Source organism: Sinocyclocheilus grahami, unplaced genomic scaffold (genome assembly GCF_001515645.1).
Source record: "Sinocyclocheilus grahami isolate Dianchi unplaced genomic scaffold, SAMN03320097.WGS_v1.1 scaffold645.1, whole genome shotgun sequence".
NCBI lineage: Eukaryota > Metazoa > Chordata > Actinopteri > Cypriniformes > Cyprinidae > Sinocyclocheilus > Sinocyclocheilus grahami.
In genome coordinates, this window is record NW_015505824.1 from 840471 (window position 1) to 864651 (window position 24181).

Below are 24181 nucleotides of genomic sequence, written 5' to 3' on the forward strand. Positions count from 1 at the left end.
TGCATTCCGAATCCTAAATGTGGAGAACGCGGAGGATTCCACGGGCTGTCAGATCCCTCGCTCGAGCGGCACCGCGCGCGTATGCAACAGCAGTGATGTGCTGTGCCAACAACCTCACGAGCGCTAACCTGAGGCGAAATTACAATGCCTACGCTTAGCTAATGAATATTAATTAGGCGGAGAAATCCTCTAATGCCGAAGCCTGGTTTCTGAATATTAATGAGGTACTCCTGACGTTGCGCTTTTTCCGTTCAATGGCTTGGCTTGGATCATGGATATTAATGAGCTCACTACCATATTGGATTTGTAACCTCGCATCCGGGGGCGGGGCATACGAGTGTAGTGGCTCCCTGACCAACCGCAGAGGCGCATGATGTGAGCGAGGACAAAACCCGTCCTCGGATTTCTTTAACGGCAGAGAACTGCGAGCGAGAGATGGGCGTGACAACGGAGTGTCTGGACTCGACTGAAAACACTCTTCTCCTGGATTAAGATCCGCGCTGTCTTCCGTGTAACTGATGATAACGGAGTGTGGCCATGCAAAACACACGACGTGATGCGCGTGCCATCCAGTTTAACACCGCGAGTGATGAATTAACAGCACGACGCCCTATTTTAAGGCCACACGGGGATTGACAAGCCAAGGATATTCAAGGAAGAGGTCTGTAACATCATCAGGTGCGTATTTGGATAGTTTTTGGCTTGGCGTGCTTGTTCACCGAAATATGGTCCTCTTTTTATTATCACTTAATTAGTGCGTGTATAGATAAATGCGTGCGTTCTTCTGTAATTACTTTTCTGTGCAAATAATTTATCATTTAGATTTAGTGTTTTATTTAAATATACTATGTGTAATAAATTAAATAATTAATTAATTTTATGTGAAATCTCTTGTGTACTTCCCAGGCCTCTTAGGCAGCCGTGGAATTGCTTTTATAAATAAGAGCATGCCATTTATATCGTTCTAGTGGGATACAATTGCAGTGATGATTGTGGTGAATACCAAATAGGTCAGGTTTTGGTATGATAACGTTATGTAATATGTCCATATGCATTTTGAACAGTCTTTACAGGCGGATTAAAAGAAATGGAAATAATAGGCTACAAGTGTGGCACTTACATCATGTTGACGCCTTATGAATTAACTCTTTAAAAAAGTGTTGCCCGACTTAAAATATTTCATCTATAGTAAACGTCTCGCGTGCGTTTGTGTATTTCCTGGGGAATCAGTATTGTGTAATTACGTCGTAAAAATCGAATTAGACATCGAATTATAATTCGGATCTTATTCGAATCTTTGAAGTCAGCTGTTCTGCTGTTAGTGAGACGCAATCCGCTGCAATCTGTCGTCTGAGAGCACGGGCTGGGCCACGGGTCATGCTGTCTCGAGAAAATGAGCAGAATACGAGCAATGCCATTACATAATCTTGCTTATTAGTTTCTGATGTGTACAAAAATCTCGACCGTTTATAGAACAGATAATGATAATGAACAGTAAATCTAAATTGCACAACAGTGTGATGAAGTTACATCACAACATGTTGAGTGAACATTACAAATGAAAGGATGTAATTTAGTTTATTATTTCTATAATTAATTATTTGGAAGGTTTGTTAATTTCAGGTTTTCCTAATTGCTGAGCTAGTCTTGCTAGTGTGTTTACACATCAAATAAGCACAGCCTATTTTATTATTATTTTTAAATAATGAACAATCATGAATGGTGACAGTATGTTTGTCTCGTAAACATTTAGTATTTGTTCATGTGGAGGTAGAAACACATGTTTTTTCTGGTCTGAAGACCGTCTTTCCCATTTACTTGTCTGACAACATATTTAACATTATGAAAAGATGCTTTGATTGATTTAGATTTAGATTTAGATGTCTCCTACATTCTTTGACTGCATGTGATGATGTGTATGCACAGGGAGTATCCATGCTACAGCAAAAATAGAAGCCTTAATAATGGTTTTGATTTCCAGTAAATATCTTTAAAACAATATACTGCAAATTGAATGGCATAATATATTTTGCTTGTCAAGGAAATCCATCTTGTTTTAAGGAAAACAAGACAGTGATTAAGAAAATTAGAAAATAACAACAACAACAAACTTTTGGTTTTGAGGATCAAGTCTGGGAGGAGAAATTTCTCAATTGTCATTATACCGAGAGGGATGATTGTTCACATAACATCAATAAAAAAGTTCTTTCTTATTACCTCCTAATGTCTTAAGGCAGAGAAAAATATTTAAGTGAAAAACTGATGCTTAGTAACAGACTCTTTGCATGAATGAGGATTTTTACTTAGAGAACGAGACGTTATTGAGGTTGGGAAAGTGCAATGTAGTTTCACATGATATAACTTTGCTTGTGTTGAACTTGAGAGATAAGTATTACATGTCAGTTAAAGTTTTGAATAATATTTTCAGCAGTATTTTCAGTTTGAAGTTATTCGTAAATATTCCTCTTCATTCATCTATTGCTTGTTTATTCATTGTCATGGTTGTCTTTATGTGCTGCATAGTGTTTCCCCTTGGCAGTGTTAATCCAGGGTTCGTTCTTTATCAGCATACTGAAAAAAACTTCATAATTATTCATTCGAATTATAAACTAAATGTCTTTGCAATGTCAAACTGGTGACCCATATACGAGTTTGCTGACATGCATCTGTGAATGCTGATGTGCCGTTAGAACAGGAAGAGTGTAAATGATAGAGCTCCTGCGGAGGTCCCTGCTCTGAAGGTCACTATCAAGTTTCACAATAACGATTCCTGTAATGGGGAGATGATGTCAACGTGTTCTTGCACTTTCTCTCATTCCCTCCCTTTGGTGGCTGCAGCTCTTTCTACTGCTCGCCCAGACAGGAGCAGCGGGGTCAGACAGAACTGTAGGACACTCACTCCATCATGAGTTGCACACACACACACACACACCTGCTGCAGACCACAGCTTCACAGCACACTGCAACAGACAACAGCCATGATGGCCATTCAGTAAACTGCAGCTGACTATATGACTGACTATGACTTACACTGACAGAGATAATGACATTATACGGTACAGTGAGCAACACTGTTATAGATGGCGTCTTCACATTAATTATGCAATATGCACCATTGTTGCACTGGTGCAGACCGCAGTCTATGGCAGACCTCAGCTACTCAGCTCACCAGAACAGATATATGGTGATATTCTGTTAAATGAAAATGCAACAGACAACATGATGCTAACAAATTAGAACATAGTGTACTGCATTTACAAGAGATTTGCATCATGTTGTGGTGGACAAATATTACATTAATTTAGCCTAATGATTTACAAGGTAATAATCAACACATTTTTCAAAGAAAAGTAGTTTTTTTAAATACTAGCAATTACAAATAAATGTTTTTTTACTTTCTATTCATCAAAGAATCGTGAAGAAAATATCACGGTCACTACTGTTTTCAACATTGATGATGATAAAAAATGAAGAGCAAATCAGCGTATTAGAATGATTTCTGAAGGATCATGTGACACTGAAGACTGGAGTAATGATGCTGAAAATTCAGCTTTGCATCACAATAATAAATTGCATTTAAAAATATGTTCAAACAGAAAACAGTTATGTTAAAGTCTATAATTATATTTCACAATGTTACTGTTTTTACTGTAAAATACAGCCTTGGTTGGCATATTGCAGAGTTATTGCAAACTATAATCATAAGTAAGGGTTAACATACAGTGATTCGATCATTATTGCAAAATAAAACCTTGATGTGATCAGAATGTACAACATTTTTGAAATAATAGCATACTGAATGTACACTGCAAAAATGTTAACCTAAAACATGTTTTATGTGGTAATATCTAAATGAATGATTTTATTCAAATCAAAATGATTATTTAGCATCACTGAATCAACTTAAATACATAAAGTTACACCAACAAAACTAGTGTTATATCAGGTAAAAAAAACAATTCCTTAAACTGAAAATGGCAGGTTACCACCTTTTACTATTTGCCAAGTATACATAAAATATTAATTTATGTTAAAAACAATTTTATTACATGAGAAGAGAGACTACTGAGAAACATCATACTAGCTGTGTTGGAAATAGCTTGTTATACAAATACAGAGTTCTGGCATGAAACTCTAGATGGCGCAGTCTGATAGGTCTAGCTCAATCTGACCTGGCGACATCATTGTCACATGGCAGCTGATTGGTTCTCTCCTGTATCTGAGCTTACTGCTCAATATTCAAATTCCTGGCTTTTGTTTGCTGTAGCAGTTTGCAGCGCACTTCAGAAACCCTCCACCTTCCCCAGCTCCACCTGTATAGATCTGCTACGGGGTGATTCATGTATGCTATATGGGGGTTATTCATATATGTTATATGTGCAGCAGCAGTATTTCTTACATTCTTACCGTAGCATGTTGTGGATGTATTGGCAGTAGCAAATCTCGGTACTTGCTCTGCCGCAGCAGCAGTGTAGCAGATCTATTCCGCCAAGACATTGTAATGTACATTACCATGCCAAATTCCTCAGAGAGTTGTCATGACAGAAATATATTTATCTCCAGATTGCTGCCATCGACCAATCAGAAGCAAGTTCATTCATTGTAGACACTAAGAATGTAAAATAATATTTCATTGCATTTATGAGATGCCATCACTTTGAGCTGATTCCAGCAGACAATATAAGTGCAAACTACATTCTGCTACATATATAAATGTACTTTGCTAGAGGATACCAGATGTGTTAAAGCATAACACCAATACTATTGTTTGCAGACAGGACAACAATGCAGACAGAAATTTTGCAGCTATACGAGCATTCAAGATGTGTATTGCACAAAAGTGCAGCTCCGACAAAACGGCGAAATAGCTAATGATCTGCTGAAAAGCAGATACAGATTTTGAAGAATTATGTTTGGCAAGCCTGGCCTCGAGTAAAGCCTCATAAGTTATTCGTGAGATCATTTCCTTGTGCGTGTATATTTAGAACTCACTTCATCTGGCTCCTGATAGAGATGGATGAGGCAGACTCGCTCTCTGTCTACTCCGGCGCTCACACTCATACGCTCAGTCTAACGCACCACACTCGCTCACCCCGCTGCAGAGGTAGCAGAGAGGATTGTGGGAATGAACAGAGAAGGTGACGGAAGATGATACAGTAATCAGGGAGGACATAAAATCAGACCGGAGGGAGGACGTGGTGATCTGAGAAGTGGTGATGAAGAGAATAAAGAAGTTGTTTTTAGAGGTACCTGCACTGTGGGACTCAAGTCTTTAATAAAGGCACCAGAAGCCAATGAATTATTGATAAGCTGCCCAATAATGTGTGAAGAGCAGTTCGAGCTGACAGACTGAGCTTGTCATTTAATTATATGCTAACCCACTATACACTAAGGTTGTGTCTGGAAAGATCTCATTCCATAGTGGGCATATTGTCCTCACCACCCCTCCATATCCCTGCATTCCTGTTGATCTCCCTTCCCATATCTCTCTCGTTCCCTCGTTCCTCCTCCAGGTTGTGGGCTGATTAGAAAGTGCGTGGCACAGAACAGGCAATCCATCACCCTGCCAAACCTCAGCGCGCACGCACACACACACACACACACACACACACACACACACAATCTCTTCATAACAGTGCTTGTTCATCCCTAGTAATTTTCTGTTATCTACAATCTGCTGTTTTGTAAGCACTCTATATGCATTACTCCTCTACATACCCTTCTCCATCCCGCTGGCCCTCCCTGCTCCTCTCCTCTCCATCACCTACACCACCATGCTATTTCTATTTTTGTCCTCTCTCAGTTTCCTTCCCTCTACTCACCCTCTCAGCCCCCTCAGTCCACCTCTCACTATTGCACACCCACAGTCATGCAGTGCCTTAATAGTGCAGCAATTGGCTCATCTGCGCTGTCCGTCATCTCCAGTCAGCTTCCTGTGCACTCGGTTCAGATTAATTTGCTGCATAAGGGAGCCTGGAAGAAGCAAACTGACAAATAACCGGTTACTGTTAATGTTTTTGCACTACAAAGGTTTTACATATATTTAATGTTGTGTTAATTGGAAGATGCTTATAATTAAAAAAAATAAAAAAGTGATTCAGTGTGTATAGTGCACTGTAGACTAGATGAAGCTTCATAACAGAATTTTCCAGTTGAATTAAAATGAAATGTAAATATTAGATGAGAAGTAAGTTTTAAGTACTAAAATTACTAAAACTGAAATAAAATAAATTAAAGCTAAATAGAATCTACTACTTTTACTATATCTAAAATTAAAATATAAAGAAAGCAAATTACTAATAAAAATACTAATTAATACTATAATAGCATATAAATAATACTAAAATAACATTGATTACAGTGAAATAACACATAGAGGATGGATGGATGGACAGATAGATTCACAGAAATAAAGATAGATAGATAAAGACACATTAAGTACTCAGAGTAATGACAACACCAATTTATCTACCAGTCAGTATCGAACCTTTGAAATGCCACTGCTGTGACTGTGTTCCATTACGTCTGTATGAAAAACAACAATGAAGTCCTTTGCATTGGTGCGCTTGACTTTGTAATTGCAGAGAGGTTGTTATTCTCCTGGGATTGGTTACAGCTCCTGTTCCTGATAGGTTGTCAGTTGATGGTTGACTGCTTGTTGACTTCAGAAGAGACAGCCACACTATCTCAGGCTGTTCTCACAGGATCAGTTGTTACATAAATACATAGCAGCTGATTCGTGATACAGCTGTTATTGTTTTTACAATTGGAGTAACCGATGGGGGGGGTTGGGATGCAGATAAGAATCATACTGTTTTTCCATTTCCTCTCCCTGTAGCACTTATTAAATAAAGTTGTAATTTCACCATGAGAAAACAAGCAAAATGTGCTGATCAACAATATCAGTCTCAAATTCTTCCCTTCACTCTCTCTCATAGCTGTGAGTGGTTCTTCTGGATATGGTTTTGGAAGGGAGCTCCGAAGCTCTTTGCCCTCCTCCATCCCTGGAGCTGCGTCCATCATGCAACAAGAACCAGCCGTCTCCTCCTCTGGGCTCAGGATCTCAGTCCCATGATGCTCTCTGCCCTGAGGACAAGGAGCCCATCAAGTACGGGGAGCTGATTGTACTCGGGTAAGAAAACATCCTCAACAACCCTGAAGGAATAATATTAATATTGAAAGGATGAAATTAAGGTTAAGCACTTTACAATTCTATAGTTCAGATTAGCCCTTTCTTTCATAGTAGCACAGTAGAACTTAAAGAATAGTTCACAAAAAGCTTTACTTCTGTGAATATGCATATACATATACATACACAATACTGTTTAAAGGTTTGGTCAGTATGTTTTTTAAACATTTTTTAAAGAAGTCTCTCATGCTCACCAATGCTGCAATTATTAAAATAATATTTAAAATATTTTTTCTATTTTAATATATTTTAAAATGTAATTTATTTTTGTGATACAAAGCTGAATTTTCAGCAATTACTCCAGTCTTCAGTGTCACATAGTCCTTCAGAAATTATTCTAATATGCTGATTTGGTGTTCAAATAACATTTCTTATTATCAATGTTGAAAACAATTGTGCTGCTATTTTTGTTAAAAAATTCAAAGTATCTTCACAAAACAATTATTTCCAATAAATGTTACAATGCACATGGTAAGTACAGCCACAATGTATTAATATATTAATAACTAAATAATAAATTATGTCATGATCTGTAAAGCTGGTAAACTTTTTTATTATTATTATTTTATCAGAACAAGGTACATTGAAAGTATTCAGTGACAGAGGCACTTTCAACGGCATTCATTTTTTACTTTTTCTACCCACAACATAAAACAAAACAAACAAAAAAACATGGGAGAAGGGGAGAGGATGTGGGGGGGGGGTTAAAGCTGGTAAACTTTTTAACTTAGGTGATATGCACAAGGGAAAAACACACACACACACACACACACAAATGGTTTAGACAACTCATAATACCATTTCTTCCATGTATGTGCTTTACCAAAAATACAAGCTTCCCATTTGTGGTTTAAAACTCTCTGTAATGTCTTGCCTTAGACTTCCACTGTAAGTTAAAATCGTAATTAATCAAAATGATTAATATTATGCCAAAACTTTTGTTGATAAAGCTTTTATTAAGTCATTCATTAAGAACATTCACTGTTGCAAAGAAAGGAAATCATAAAATGATTCCAAAAGAGATGTCACAAATTATTAAGTATTTAATGGATTGAGTCTGAACATATTTAGTTATGAATAATCTAAACCTTTGACATCTGCAGCATTGGGTTTATCATCATTCAGGTTTAACTGTATTCACACACATTAGAACTGTACAATACCGTCTCAGATTCGTGAAAACCCATTTATCTAAATTACAGCTCCTCCACTCAGCCAGCATTTTGAATGCAGGAGTTCAGTGGGAGTTCAAGGGTAAAATTACCCTTAAATAAATATGACTTCAATTAACATCCTTTTTCGCAGATGAATGAACGCCACGTCATCCGGGCCAATTGGCTCCCCTGGTGTACCTGCGGCTGGTTTTCCTGACTTATCTTTAGATTTCAGCTGCGGATGCAAAACACTTCATTTGACTGCCAACAAAGATGTCATTCAAATCACACAGTCATGGAGCAGAGCAGAGCAGAGCAATGAATGTTTCCAGTGCCAAGAGGGGGAAGAAAGGGGGAAGAGGGTATAACAGTACAAGAGGTAGAAAAGAGAAAGCACATGATGGTGTTCAAGTGTTCATTTCTTTTCCATTTTGCACTTCTATTAAAGAAAAAAAATCAAATAGATGTTACAATTATAATATCTTTCATAAACGTTTTTTTTTGTAAACAGATTAAATTGATCAAAAGTGACAGCATAGACTTTTACATTGTTTAAAAAAATCTCAAATAAATGCTGTTTTTTTTAATCGATGTATTTATTATATTTTTATAACAACAGTAAAAAAAAATTGACTTTCTGTTTACCAAAGATGTTTTCAGCTGTGATAGTAAGACGAAATGTTTCTTGAGCAGCAAATCATCATGTTAGAATGATTTCTGAAGGATCATGTGACACTAAAATTTTTCTACCCACAACATAAAACAAAACAAACAAAAAAACATGGGAGAAGGGGAGAGGATGTGGGGGGGGGGGTTAAAGCTGGTAAACTTTTTAACTTAGGTGATATGCACAAGGGAAAAACACACACACACACACACACACAAATGGTTTAGACAACTCATAATACCATTTCTTCCATGTATGTGCTTTACCAAAAATACAAGCTTCCCATTTGTGGTTTAAAACTCTCTGTAATGTCTTGCCTTAGACTTCCACTGTAATGCTGCTAACGCAATGCTATACCACTGATCCACAGGAACATAGATAAACATAACACATTTAATATTGAAACTTTCACAATATAACAATTTATACTGCGTTTTTGATCAAATAAATACAGTATTGGTAAGCATAAGAAAATAAATTCAAAAATCTTACCAACCCCAAACTTTTGAAGGGAAATGTATATTATATAATCAGCTACAGTATATCCAAAACACAAACATAATGTCAACTCACACAGTCATGGAGCGGAGCAGAGCAGAGCAGAGCAATGAATGTTTCCAGTGCCAAGAGGGGGAAGAAAGGGGGAAGAGGGTATAACAGTACAAGAGGTGGAAAAGAGAAAGCACATGATGGTGTTCAAGTGTTCATTTCTTTTCCATTTTGCACTTCTATTAAAGAAAAAAAATCAAATAGATGTTACAATTATAATATCTTTCATAAACGTTTTTTTTGGTAAACAGATTAAATTGATCAAAAGTGACAGCATAGACTTTTACATTGTTTAAAAAAATCTCAAATAAATGCTGTTTTTTTAATCGATGTATTTATTATATTTTTATAACAACAGTAAAAAAAATTTGACTTTCTGTTTACCAAAGATGTTTTCAGCTGTGATAGTAAGACGAAATGTTTCTTGAGCAGCAAATCATCATGTTAGAATGATTTCTGAAGGATCATGTGACACTAAAGACTAGAATAATAATGCCAAAAATTCAGCTTTGCCATCACAGGAATAAATTACATTTGAAAACATGCTAAAAATAGAAAATATTAAATTAAATGTATGCATTTAGCAGACACTTTTATCCCAAGCGACTTACATACTGATAAGAAATGTATAGCCTGAATGCACTGTGTGTTCCCTGGGAATTGAATCCACGACCTTTGCGCTGCTAACGCAATGCTATACCACTGAGCCACAGGAACATAGATAAACATAACACATTTAATATTGAAACTTTCACAATATAACAATTTATACTGCGTTTTTGATCAAATAAATACAGTATTGGTAAGCATAAGAAAATAAATTCAAAAATCTTACCAACCCCAAACTTTTGAAGGGAAATGTATATTATATAATCAGCTACAGTATATCCAAAACACAAACATAATGTCAACTTACATTTACACAAAAAATTAAGTCAAGTAGTCTGTAACACATTGACATTATTGTTATTTAGCACATTTTTGTCCATCCATTTTTTGGAGACTACGGGCCAGATTTACTAAACAGGGCAAATTTGCGTGAGACTGCAATCCCACAAAAGTGGCGATGGGAGTGAGAAGTTCTGCGGGTGATCTACTGTGCCCAGATTAATTGTGCACAGACGCAGCCAGATCATTTCCATAATGACCAATGCAATCATGCTGCAAGGGCAGCACAAATTAGCACAGAGTCACAAACTAACAGAGCCAATGATAATTAGGTGTGGGTAATGTACAAACAACACAGGCTCAAAATGGGTTACGACTTGCTTTCTTGGGTGTTAAATAATGGCGCAAATACCAATAAACAGACTACTGTAAACCTTAGTAAATCACCTTGCATGATTCATTCAAATACTCTCCTCCCATAATTGTTGCTTCTGAAAGGGAAACTCTTGCAAATGCATATGCAATAAGTTTAGCCAGAAAATAAATGTCCAGATCTTTTCACCACTAATTTTTCACTGCATGTCTTTAGTAAATCCTGACAGTAGATTTTTAACGCCAAAAAAGGGTTTGCGTTGGCACAAGCTGTTAGTATATCTGGCACTAGATATTCTAGTTCAATCAGAGTAAAATAGACAAAAATGATCTAACTTGAAAGACGTTTTCATCATACTTTCAGATACTACAAATGAATTAATGAAAAAAAAAGTAAAAATGAACACTGCCTCCCAGTGAGATGAAAGGAGATTGAGAGAGCTCATTTAAGTGTCTGGACTATTGATCGTTGTCTACATGAATTATAAGATGGCTTCGTCTCTTCATTGACAGGCTCTGAGAGGCCTGCATTAGCCATTTTGTGGACGTCTCATGACTCCTATCATAGTATCGATGGAGAGATAGAATAATGCATTTAATTATTTTTAAGTACACACCAATGCTCCTAAGTGAAAACAAGTCATCCATGCCTAGTTTTTGTCATCCCCAAGACAACAGTCTGTCCTCAATCTGTCAGCCCTATCAAAATCAGTCAGCGGGTGAAGTGCTGCATCTAAATTAAGCGCCGAATGTGTTTTTGATGAATTCATTTTTTTTTTATTGTTCAAAGCATTCGCTAAGCTCAGACTGGACTACTGTGGTTTTGTTACATGCAGGCATAATGGTTCGCTAGCTAGCGGGGACAAGGGCCGCAGGAGAAGTCGGCTGGCCCTTTACAAACGGCCCAAAGCCAACGGCGTCAAACCTGATGTCATCCACAACGTCTCCACGCCCCTGGTGTCGAAGGTGACAGCGTTTGCTTAAATTCTTTACAATTTCCACACCTAGTTCTAAAATATAAATGGTAATGTCTTAATGCTAACAATTGATAGGACCAGATACTTTATCTAAAACAGCTTTTTTCATAGCTTCCAAAAGATTTGAAATCTGTTCCAACATAAGTGTCCTCCTGACCCACCCACAAAATTCTGTAAGAGTCATTGCATAACACTGCAACCAACCCAGTGCTTTGCCAATCTATTGCATAAGGTTAGGGAACCTGAAACTGCCTTATGTTCCTCTTGACTTGTTAAGCGATGAATGATGAATGAAACAAAGGCCATTAGTCAAAGAGGTGTGTTTGTGTGTGTGTGTGTGTGTGTGTGTTTGCAGGCCCTAAGCAACAAAAGCCAGCACAGCATATCCTACACACTGTCCCGGAGTCATTCTGTTATAGTGGAATATACACATGACCCCAACACCGACATGTTTCAGGTGAGCAAAGCATCATACCAGAAGAAGGGAGGATTCTTTTATTTAACTGCCTTTTTAAATTTCACTATTGAGTTCATCAAACATGCAAATAAATGTAAAATTATTTAGTATACCGTCGTAGTGGTGAATGTCTTTACCTTTCTATTGTCACATTTATGTTTAGTTAGTTTGCTTTCTTAGACTTTAAGTCTGTTTTCATTAGTCACATGTGTTTCTTTGTCTTAGTTTCTCGCCAGTCATCAGTCGTCATGGACACTCATCTAGTCATTACACCTGTTCATTATCATCTCGTTATCACTGTGTATTTAAGTTGTTCCTTCTCAGTCACTCAGGGTCCAGTCACCGTTTATGTTAATGTTTGTTACTTCAGCCTGTTTGGATTACTCTCGTGTGGATTATAATTCAACTTTGTGTTGGAATGCTATTCATCGTCTTTGTGTCGTCTTCTGGGACACACCGTGACAGATGACCGGACCACAACCTAACTTTGCAGTGAGATTTGTTGACATTTTCGGAGAACTTTGTCTCTCACTGACCAGCCCTGTCAACAACGAGACCCTGAAGTCTTTATTCTGGATCGGGGCCAATTACCACCATCCCGTGGACCTCCCAGACAACTCTGGACTTGACTGGAGGGAAGCCATCATCCGGTGTCTGGAGAGTGTCTAATCCCCAATCCAGGACAAAGCCAGACCCAGAGCTCGTTCCACCAACTTCGACCGCGGAGAATTCGTGAGCCCCCCACAGACGGAGAGCTACCGCCCGCTATGAAGCGTCAGCCAGAGCCCAAAAAGAAGAGGACAGAGCTGACCCTCACCCCGGAAGTGGAGCTCCATCGTGAGTCTGACCAGGTGTGTGAGCCCGCAACATCAGTGGACGAGGAGGTAGCGAGTGTGGAGAATGAGGAATGGCTTATGGAGCTGTGGAGGTTTTGACTCCCACCCAATTCCGGTATCTTCATCACTGCTGTCTTTAGACAGCAGCAATGCCTGTATGAACTATGATTTATTCATCTCAATCGGCACGGACAGTGTTGCACTTACCATTATTCTGTCAAGTTTTGTGTTACCGTGAAGCTCAGCCAGTCCTCCAGCCCTGATGCTGCCGGATGTCTGCAGCCATACGCCATTCTCTGGGGATTCCCTGCTCTGACATCGACCCACAGGTCAGGCATCCCCCTGCAGAGCCCGTGTGAGAGGATCCTGTGGCTCTGCCTCCGATCTCCTCGCTCCATCTCGACCTGTCCGCTCCGCCTTGGCTCCCCCCACCTTCGGCTCCACCGGAGACCCTCGGCCTTGCAGCTCCACTGAGTTCCCTCATCCCACCAGCTCCTCCTTGGTCAGTCGTCACTCGATTTCCGCCACAGACTTGCGGGCCATCCGCTGTGCTCTGTCCCTCCACCCCTATGGCTACAGCAGGCTCCTCCTTCCCTTTGGCGTCGCCTCTGTCCTCAGTCACACCGGCTCCGCCTCAGCCCTCGGGTACTCTGACTCTGCCTCCGACATTTGATGCCTCGGCATCACTGAGGCCTTCAGTGCCAGTGACCTCGCTCAGTTCCATCAGCTCTCTGTCTTCGCCTTTGGATCCATTGGCCTTGTCTCCATCGGTCATCCCCCAGATGTCGACAGCCCCATCTACATCTTGGCTCCTCCCTCCCTCAACTCAGTCATGGGCTGTCGTCACGGCCGAGCTCTGGATCTGTGCCATCGGGCCTTTCCCATCATTGCCACCAGGATACTGTCATCGTCCACCTGCCACCATCCCTCGGTCATCGCCACATCCGGTTACCATCCCTGCGCCACCATCCCTCTGTCATCGCCACATCCTCGTCCACCTCCCAAACCCCCACCATCCCTCCCTCTGCTCATCCTCAGTTACGGGGTGTAACGTCACAGTTATGTTCAGTTAGTTTGCTTTCTTGGACTTTCAGTTTGTTTTCATTAGTCACATGTGTTTCTTTGTCTTAGTTTCTCGCCAGTCATCAGTCGTCATGGACACTCATCTAGTCATTACGCCTGTTCATTATCACCTCGTTATCACTGTGTATTTAAGTTGTTCCTTCTCAGTCACTCAGGGTCCAGTCACCGTTTACGTGTGTTACTTCAGCCTGTTTGGATTACTCTTGTGTGGATTATAATTAAACTTTGTGTTTGAACGCTATTCATCGTCTTTGTGCCTTCATCTGGGACAAACCGTGACGCCTATATTTCTGGCCTCAATTATGTAAAATGTCATTGTTTCTCAACAAACATAAAGGTAATTTCACCCAAAAATTTACATTTTGTCATTTATTCACCCTCATGCCATTCTAAACATAAATAACTTTCTTCCTTGAGACACAAAAGACGACATTTTTTTAAATAATGTACTGGTTAGTGATGCATCAATATTAGAAATCTGTCTGATAACAATAAGCTGCTAATTTTATGGCTGATACAATAAGTGGTCAATATTAAAATTATACATTATTTTGTCTTTAAAAAAGAATTAAAAAATTTAACACCCCCAAAACTATCAATATTTATTTCAGCATCAAAACATTATAGAGCATGAAAGATGGGCATTAATTTTAAGATTTGCTGAATATTATGTTTAACTGTGTTATTAAATTATTATATAAAATAAAGATCACATTTAAGCAAGCATTATGATGGCTAAAGTATCAGCAATCAAAGTGTAAAAATAGGTTGAAATGAGCATGCACAATTAAATCTCAAATATTTATTGATACCAATATATACAAAAAAAAATCAGATTATAGTCAATATGGTATATACACTAACATTCAAAAGTTTAGGGTCAGTATGCTCAACAAGTCTGCATTTATTTAATCAAAAATACAGTAAAAACAATAATATTGTGAAATATTATGGATTTAAACATCGTAAAATGTAATTTATTTCTGTAATGGCAAAGCTGTTGAAAATCTTGGAAAACAGCTTTTCAGGATTCTTTAGTGAATAGAAAGTTCAAAAGAACAGCATTTATTTGAAATTGAAATCTTTTGTAAAATTATAAATATCACTTTTGATCAATTTAATGTATCCTTTCTGAATAGACGTTTTAATTTCTTTAAAAACTAAAAATCCTACTGACCCCAATGGTACTGTATATACTGTGGATCCCGTACATGTTGCTCTTTTCCATGGAATTACAATGAATCGGGGCTGAGCGGCCAGTACATTATTCAGCATATTTTGTTTGTCTTCCATGGAAGAATGAAAGTCATAGGGGTTTGGGACAACATGAGTAATTAATAAATGATTAATAAAAATTATCATTTTGAGTGAAGTAATCCTTGAATATCTCGTCACTTTTGATCAATTTAATGTATCCTTTCTGAATAGACGTTTTAATTTCTTTAAAAACTAAAAATCCTACTGACCCCAATGGTACTGTATATACTGTGAATCCCGTACATGTTGCTCTTTTCCATGGAATTACAATGAATCGGGGCTGAGCGGCCAGTACATTATTCAGCATATTTTGTTTGTCTTCCATGGAAGAATGAAAGTCATAGGGGTTTGGGACAACATGAGTAATTAATAAATGATTAATAAAAATTATCATTTTGAGTGAAGTAATCCTTGAATATCTCACTTAATCTGGTTGTTAATTTGTCTTTAGATCGGCCGTTCTACAGAGAGCATGATAGACTTTGTGGTGACAGACACAGCGAGCAGTGGCGGTGGAGGACAGGGGCAGGGGGGCGCAAATGGAGAGGGAGGACAGTCGGCCCAGAGCACGATCTCCCGCTACGCTTGCCGCATCATGTGTGAGCGTAGTGCTCCCTACACAGCACGAATATATGCAGCAGGCTTTGACTCTTCCAAAAACATCTTCCTTGGGGTGAGTCATAACAGGCTATTGAGTCATAACCGCGTTTACTAATGCAGAATCTTTGCCAAAGTACAGAAGATGACAACACAGGATTATTTACACTGACATCAAAAAAGCAACACTGTAGAAGAGGACACATTATTTTCCTACTGTTTTGCCTGTTAATTAAAGTCCGTTTTAACAGGCAAAAATAATCAGTTCACAGGACATCCACATAGAATGTCAAGTAAAATTTCAGCCTAGTGGTTTGTTTATTGGATATTGAACTAGATTTGTAAATTTTTTCAAAAATGTTACTTGTTGCTGATGCTAGGATGTTGCAAGGGAATCGCTATATGGTTGCTAAGGACTTCCTAGTGGTTGCTAGATTGTTTCTTACTATCCCAAGAGACTCAAAAGAGCCCACCCCACAGTCATATAAAAACTGGGAATATAAATATTAAAATATTAAATTAAATAGAATTAATAATAAAAAAAGAACCAGTATTAATAATTGAGCACCAAATCGGTATATTAGAATGATTTCTGAAGGATCAAGGAAAGACTGGAGTAATGGCTGCTGAAAATTCAGCTTTGCCATCCCAGAAATAAATTACATTTGAAAATATATTAAATTAAAAAAAACACTTATTTAATTGAATTTACTGTATTTTGATCAAATAAATGGTATGGTGAGCATACTGTAAGAGACTTCTTTGAAAAACATTTTAAAAATACACTTTTATACAAAATATACGTTTTGTCCGCCAGTGTATAATAAAATCAATATATTAAAATATTAATTTTAACATTTTTAATTTCTAGACCTAGAAAGTCATGTAAATAAGTAAATATCTTAGTTATTGGAAAATCATGTACATTTCTATAGTGAATATACATTTTTCTAGTTTTGTGTCAGTTCAGTCTTGACAAGAAAAAAAACGCAAGTCTGATTGCATAGAAAATTATAGCACGCCTCTCTTCAACAAGCATGATCTGAATATCATTGCTGTCCACAGTACAAACAGTGTTTGATGAGTTACTTAATGTAAAGGGTTTGTTTATACAGGTTTGTTACTTTAGCAAACACCTCTAATTACATACAGTAGATCTATATTTACAACATTAATATACATTTTACATCACAGACTGATATTACCAGGAGTGCACACACATTATTGAGCTTTACTCTTCCTGCTGTCACCGACCGAGATGCTTAAGATCAAAATGATCTCATTTCACATCATTCACAATTAATGCGCTTGGTTATTGATTATGATTATCAACCGTTTAAAATCATGTGTATGTGACATCAAGGCACAGACCACTCACTTACCTTCATGTTGTTCCAAATCTGTATGACTTTCTTTCTTCTGCAGATCATATATTTAAGAACTTTTTTGTCCGGTGTAGTCAGTGAGGTCCAGTGTATTTTTCGAGTCCACTGACTTTCACTGTATGGATAAAAATAACACAAGGATGAGTAAATGTTAACAGAATTAAAATTTTGGGTGAACTTACCCTTTAATTATTGAGAAAATATGGATTTATGCCCCTTATTCATCATCTTTCGTACACTGAGCAGTGGAAGTAGACTTTGAATGGAACACTACTTTAATCCATTACTACATGTACTCTTTCATTCAAGGCCTTTTCAAATAATGAACTTAATACTTGCTTCGACCTTGATAGTAGCTAACTCAATAGTGGAGATCTACGCTTCGTTTTTACTCTCAAAAATACACAGACACCTGGAGGACAGTAATGGTCCAGTAGCCGGCAGTGATGCATGACATATCAACACACGGCTATGGCCTCATACAAATGTCCTTGACAGGCTCTCTGCCCACTGCTGTTCTGCGGAGGTGGAAAGAGAACGAGAAAGAATGGATACTGTATTCAAGTCTAGGTATAAATATTTCAGACTCCCACTGTATAATGCAGCTCCAAGAAGTAGGTGTGTTGTGTAATAGCTAGTAGCTATAAATGGAAAGCCTAAAGTGTCTGTCTGTGCATTATAATCCTCTAAGCTCAGTTAGTCAGTGATTTATTATGTAACACACAACATGCATGTACATTAAAAGAGAACAGATATTAATCTGACAGTAAGCCACGACACATTTTGATTTCGCTGTGAGTTGATACTGTAGAGATTAGTAAAATCCTCTTGATGTGCTTGATTTCCAGGAGCGAGCTGCTAAATGGAGGACCTCAGATGGTTTGATGGATGGACTAACAACCAACGGGGTGCTGGTGATGCACCCAGCAGGGGAGTTTGTATCTGAACCCGCTCCAGGGGTGTGGAGGGAGATCTCAGTATGTGGGAATGTTTTTGCCCTTCGAGAGACACGGTCGGCCCAGCAGAGAGGAAAACTGGTGAGAATTTGCCTTAATCTCGGTAATGAATCACAAGTAAAAATGTTTCAAAGGTACACTGCAGAATTCTGGCTTCTTTATGGACATCTGTGGTTGAAACATAACATTGCTCATTTCTTCACTGGCCACATTGCACAGACAATTGAATTTAGTGAATTATATTTCACAGAAATTCCACACAGATAGTGTTCGACCATAGTCGACAAAAGTGAATTTATTAAAGATGATGAAATATAGGCTACTACTACTACTACTACTTGAAAGATATGAAATGCTGAAAATTCAGGTTTGCATCACAGGAATAAATTACATTTATAGAAAAGAACCCCCCCCCCCCCTCTCTCTCCTAAAAAGAATCACATTTTGTTGCTTTTCAGCCTGAAATGAAGACGGACACAGTTTTTGTTTTATCCAGCTGTATTTAATCAGTGCAACTTATAACATCCAAGAGAAAGATATAACACCAACATGTCAGAAAAAGAAAACAAGCACTGTCAAAAGATCTAAAGTTGTGGACAAGCACAAGTCAGGATATGGATACAAAAAAATGTCAAAGACTTTATCAATGCCTAGAAGCACAGTGAAGTCTGTTATTAAGAAGTGGAAGGTATTTGGTACAACCAGACCCTCCCTGGATCAGGACATCGCTCCAAACTGGATCAAAGAGCCAGGAGGAAACTGGTCAGAGAGGCGAGAGCAACTCTGAAGCAGCTGCAGGAATTTATGACAAAGAGTGGTCATTGTGTGCACGTGACAACAAAATCACACATACTCCTCACATGTGGCTTGTATGGGAGAGTTACAAGAAAAAAGCCACTCCTCAAGAAAGGCCACATGCAGTCATGACTGAGCTTTGCCTAAACGTACCTTGAGGATTCTGAGGCAGATGAGACTAAAATTAAATTATTTGGCCTCAACAACAAACGATATGTCTGGTGGAAATCCAATACAGCTCAGAATCCAAATAACAGCATTCCTCCAGTAAAGCGTGGAGGTGGTAATATCCTGTTATGAGGGAGTTTCTCTGCAGCAGGGACTGGAGCACTTGTCAGGATAGAAGGAAAAATGGATGGGGAAAAATACCGACAAATTCTTGAGGAAAATCTGCCGTCCTCTGCCAGAGAGTTGTCAATGGAAAGAAGGTTTACCTTCCAACATGACAATGACCCAAAGCACACAGCAAAACTGAGCACAGAGTGGTTGAAGGAGAAAAAGGTGAATGTCCTTGCATGGCCTAGTCAGAGCCCAGACTTAAACCCCATTGAAAATCTGTGGAATGACTGGAAGACTGCAGTCCACAAACGGTAATCAAATTGAACTGAACTTGAGCAGTTCTGCAAAGAAGAGTGGGCAAATATTGCAAAGTCTAGATGTGCAGCCTTAGGAGAGACACATCCCAACAGACTAAAGCCTGTAATGAAAGATGGTTCAACAAAATACGGACACAAGAGAGTGATCCTTTTTCCAACTCGCTGATTGTTTTGTTTTTTTTCTGATATGTTGGTGTTATATCTTTCACTTGGATGTTATAAGTTGCACTGATTAAATACAGCTGGATAAAACAAAAACTGTGTCCGTCTTCATTGCAGGCTGAAAATGTGAATATTTTAAAGGGGGGTGATTCTTTTCTATACCCACTGTAAATGCAGCCTTGGTGAACATAAGAGACTTCTTTTGAAGACAGTAAAAATAATCTTACTGACCCCAAACTTTTGAACAATATTGTAGACCAAATACAAAATTCTTTAAGTAGCATTTCAAATATCTGATCTCTGTTCGTAAGGCCTATAGACTTTCAAACATCAAGCTTTAAAACAACGGCTTTAAAAACTTTTCAAATCTTTCAACCAAGGTAAAAAAGGCCTAAAAAGGACTGACAAAATTTGCTTTTCTAGTGAAAAGTTACTGTCAAATTATTTTAATTGCACTTCAGCATCATTGTTCGCTACCTCAATTCAAATTCAGGAACTGAATTGGAATGTAAAAATTCTTAATTCAATTCCAAATAGCACACAATTCTGTATGTTTTAGCAAATAAGTGACGTTAGTTGGATATTATGGCACATTATGTGCCAGTTTCAGGCTTAAAAGGTCAGTTAACCCAAAAATGTAAATTCTGTCATCATTTATTCATCCTAATGTCATTCCAAACCTGTATGACTTTATTTTTTCTGTGGAACACAATAGAAGACATATTGCAGAATGTTGTGAGTGATTGCATGTGTGTGTTTTTTTTACCTCACAGGTAGAGAACGAATCAAACATGCTGCAGGATGGTTCTCTCATCGATCTCTGCGGGGCCACTCTGCTTTGGCGGACCCCTAGCGGTCTTCGTCACACCCCAACTCTAAAACAGCTCGAGTCTCTACGCCAGGAACTAAACGCTGCCCGTCCCCAGTGCCCCGTGGGTTTCAACACGCTCGCCTTCCCCAGCCTGGCACAGCGCGCCACCATCGACAAGAAACAGCCCTGGGTCTATATGAACTGCGGCCATGTGCACGGCTACCACAAGTGGGGGTTTCGTAAGGAGAAAGTGGGATCGTCTGCGGTGGCGTTAACCGGGGGTGGAGGCACAGCTCCGGCTACCACAGGAGAGCGAGAGTGTCCCATGTGCAGAGGGGTGGGCCCCTATGCACCCCTCTGGCTCGGATGCGAAGGGGGCCTGTACCTGGACGCGGGGCCACCGACACATGCGTTCTGCCCTTGCGGTCACGTGTGCTCGGAAAAGACGGTGCAAGGCTGGAGTCAGATCCCACTGCCGCACGGAACGCATGCCTTCCACGCTGCTTGTCCTTTTTGTGGAACATGGCTGACTGGGGAACAAGGCCACATCAAACTCATCTTCCAAGGGCCGGTCGACTGAGAGGAACAGCTGCCGCACAGAAAGTGAGATGTTAAGACCGAATAAGAGAAACGGAGAGTTTGGACTGTGGAGGATGGACACAAAATTAACAGCCTGTGAATAAGGCAAAGATGACAAAAAAGGGAATATACTTTGTTATGTAATGCAGAATGTGTAAATAAAAGAGATGAATTAAAAGTTGAAAAGATGAGCGTTGTGTGTAAGAAGAAGTGAATGGAAATTGCATACATTTGCTTTTGTAAGAGCTTCATGCAAGGCCTTAATTGACATAATGTGTAATGTTGACAAAGCAACTGCAGTCAGATTCACATTTCTCCAGTAAATCACAGAGAAAAAAACAATTATTATAGGAACATTAATACTTCTTGCATTGTGACGTTTGGCAAAAAAACAACAAACAAACAAAAAAACATATTATTTTGTTTATAATAAGCACTGCAGTTATGTCGTCTGCCACTTTAAATAATCAAGCTCTTTAAAGCAGGATGGATTCTGATTAGCTGTCAATGTTTTTTATCGTTCAGCTGGGGGGAAAATATATTTTTTAAAGTGATTCCAACAATATCCAACGATAAATTTAGAACGATTTTAAAACTATATAGTTAACATTATAGTTATTCTTGGTGTGAATGTAGTCCTGCTTGTAATACAATGGTTTCATTTAAATCAGGGCAAAAAAGAAAAAGTGTTTAAATTTAGCATCCACGTACGCATGTGATGATGCATGAACTACACACGAATGCTTAGATCTCTTTACATTTCAGGGTCTCAGTTTAGAGATTGTGATGAGCTGGCACAGTGAGAAATTAGAGAAAGAGAGATGCTGCATCCGCTCTTATCTCCTCTCTTTCTCTCTCTCTCAGGGGATTCTGAGCAGAACGGTACATTCCTGCACACTGACTGCAGCTACTCTGACTGGCTATAAATAACTCAAGGTCATTGGCTCAGCCCTACTACACATGCATGCGCCTCCGAAAATGTCTGTTCAGAAACAGAAACAAGCACACAAGACATAGTAAATCAACAGGTCAAATATGAAATCAAATGGAAATGGTTTCTATTTATGGTGTTTATATTCAGTCATATGAAAGGAGAAATAGAGTCAAATATACAGATATATAACGTCTTGCATACTTCAGACAGTCTCGACTGGACACAATCACTGATATTCATACAAAAATGGAGATCCATGTATTACCCCACCATATCCTTAATGTAAAATATTCCATAAATATGCATTTTCATTTGTTAGGATGCTAACAGGGCACTAGGTGGAGACGGATAGGCACACATAGAAATGACCTTCACTCTGCTATCACATGGTACAGGGTAGTAAAGACCTACTTTATGGTTTGCTTATATGTAAAGCAAATTTAAGAATAAAATGGTGGTCATAGGTCTGTCTGAAACATTGCTTTTATTGGTAATTAAAAATATAAAAAATATCCTGAAATAAAATATAAATATTTGATGAAAATGAAAATCAGAAAATATTTCAGTTATCAACTAACTGAAATAAATGTTTGTTGCAAAAGTAACTGAAATAAAAATGAAGGCTATATAGAAATATATATATTTCTATATGGTGCTGTGAAAATAGTCCTGTTTTTTTATTTTTTGCATATTTGTCACACTTAAAAGATTCAGATCATCAAACAAATTTTAATATTACACAAAGATAATGCAAGTAAATACAAAATGCAGTTTTTAAATGATGATTTATTTTATTAAGGGAACAAAAGCTGTCATTGTCAGAAACTGAAATAAAAATGAAGGCTATATAGAAATATATATATTTCTATATAGTGCTGTGAAAATAGTCCTGTTTTTTATTTTTTGCATATTTGTCACACTTAAAAGATTCAGATCATCAAACAAATTTTAATATTACACAAAGATAATGCAAGTAAATACAAAATGCAGTTTTTAAATGATGATTTATTTTATTAAGGGAACAAAAGCTGTCATTGTCAGTTATCGCAAACACTTGATTGCAGTTGTTGTTGCAAAGCATGGCACAATCAGTTATTAGATTTATGGGGCAATTAATTTTTCACGTAGGGCCACGTAGGTTTGGACAGCTTTTTTCCCTTAATAAATGAAATCATCATTTAAAAACTGCATTTTGTATTTACTTGCATTATCTTTGTGTAATATTAAAATTTGTTTGATGATCTGAATCTTTTAAGTGTGACAAATGTGCAAAAACGTAAAAAAAAAACAGGAAGGGGGCACAAACTTTTTCACAGCACTGTGTATATATATACACATACGTTATATATATATATATATATACATACATGTATATATATATATATATATAACAGACTCGTTATAGCACTTGAATGTGCAAAAACGTTAAAAAAAACAGGAAGGGGGCACAAACTTTTTCACAGCACTGTGTATATATATACACATACATACACATGCGTTATATATATATATATATATATATACATACATACATGTATATATATATATATATATATATAACAGACTCGTTATAGCACTTGAATGTCATTGCTCTTTTGTTGATTTTGATTGCTTCCATTGTCCTCATTTGTAAGTCGCTTTGGATAAAAGCGTCTGCTAAATGACTAAATGTAAATATATCTAAAAAAAAAAAAGAAAAGCTTATTCAATATAAAGGAGTACATAAACTACTATTGAAATAACACTGGTCTGGGAAGTCATATTATTTCGCTTAATTGGTAAATCTCACAAATATATAACCGGGTCATATTTCACCCAAAACCAAATGAAAACAATTTAAAATTAATATTTTGAAAACATTTATTGAATCCTTTTTTAATTTTTTTGCATTATGACATTATTTTCATGACAACCAGCCACATTTCCTCCAATTCTCA

At 37.8% G+C, this 24181-nt stretch overlaps 1 protein-coding gene across 1 annotated transcript; it reads left to right on the plus strand.

The window, feature by feature from the left end:
- The first annotated feature begins 376 nt into the window (after positions 1-376).
- On the plus strand, positions 377-21517 carry LOC107558441 (E3 ubiquitin-protein ligase pellino homolog 1-like). Its single transcript, XM_016242103.1, has 7 exons — positions 377-678; positions 6939-7132; positions 11656-11785; positions 12152-12253; positions 15881-16102; positions 18260-18448; positions 20694-21517. The coding sequence occupies exons 2-7, from the start codon at positions 6960-6962 to the stop codon at positions 21309-21311; spliced, it is 1434 nt and encodes a 477-aa protein (XP_016097589.1). The 5' UTR covers positions 377-678; positions 6939-6959; the 3' UTR covers positions 21312-21517.
- The last annotated feature ends 2664 nt before the right edge of the window (positions 21518-24181 follow it).

What these genes read in the sequence shown, in the direction of transcription:
- LOC107558441 (XM_016242103.1), top strand. Translation starts at nt 6,960, where the DNA reads ATGGTTTTGGAAGGGAGCTCCGAAGCTCTTTGCCCTCCTCCATCCCTG. An exon ending in CCACGCCCCTGGTGTCGAAG is followed by an intron (nt 11,786 to 12,151) that starts GTGACAGCGTTT and finishes GTGTGTTTGCAG; the next exon opens with GCCCTAAGCAACAAAAGCCA. An exon ending in CCCAGCAGAGAGGAAAACTG is followed by an intron (nt 18,449 to 20,693) that starts GTGAGAATTTGC and finishes TTTACCTCACAG; the next exon opens with GTAGAGAACGAATCAAACAT.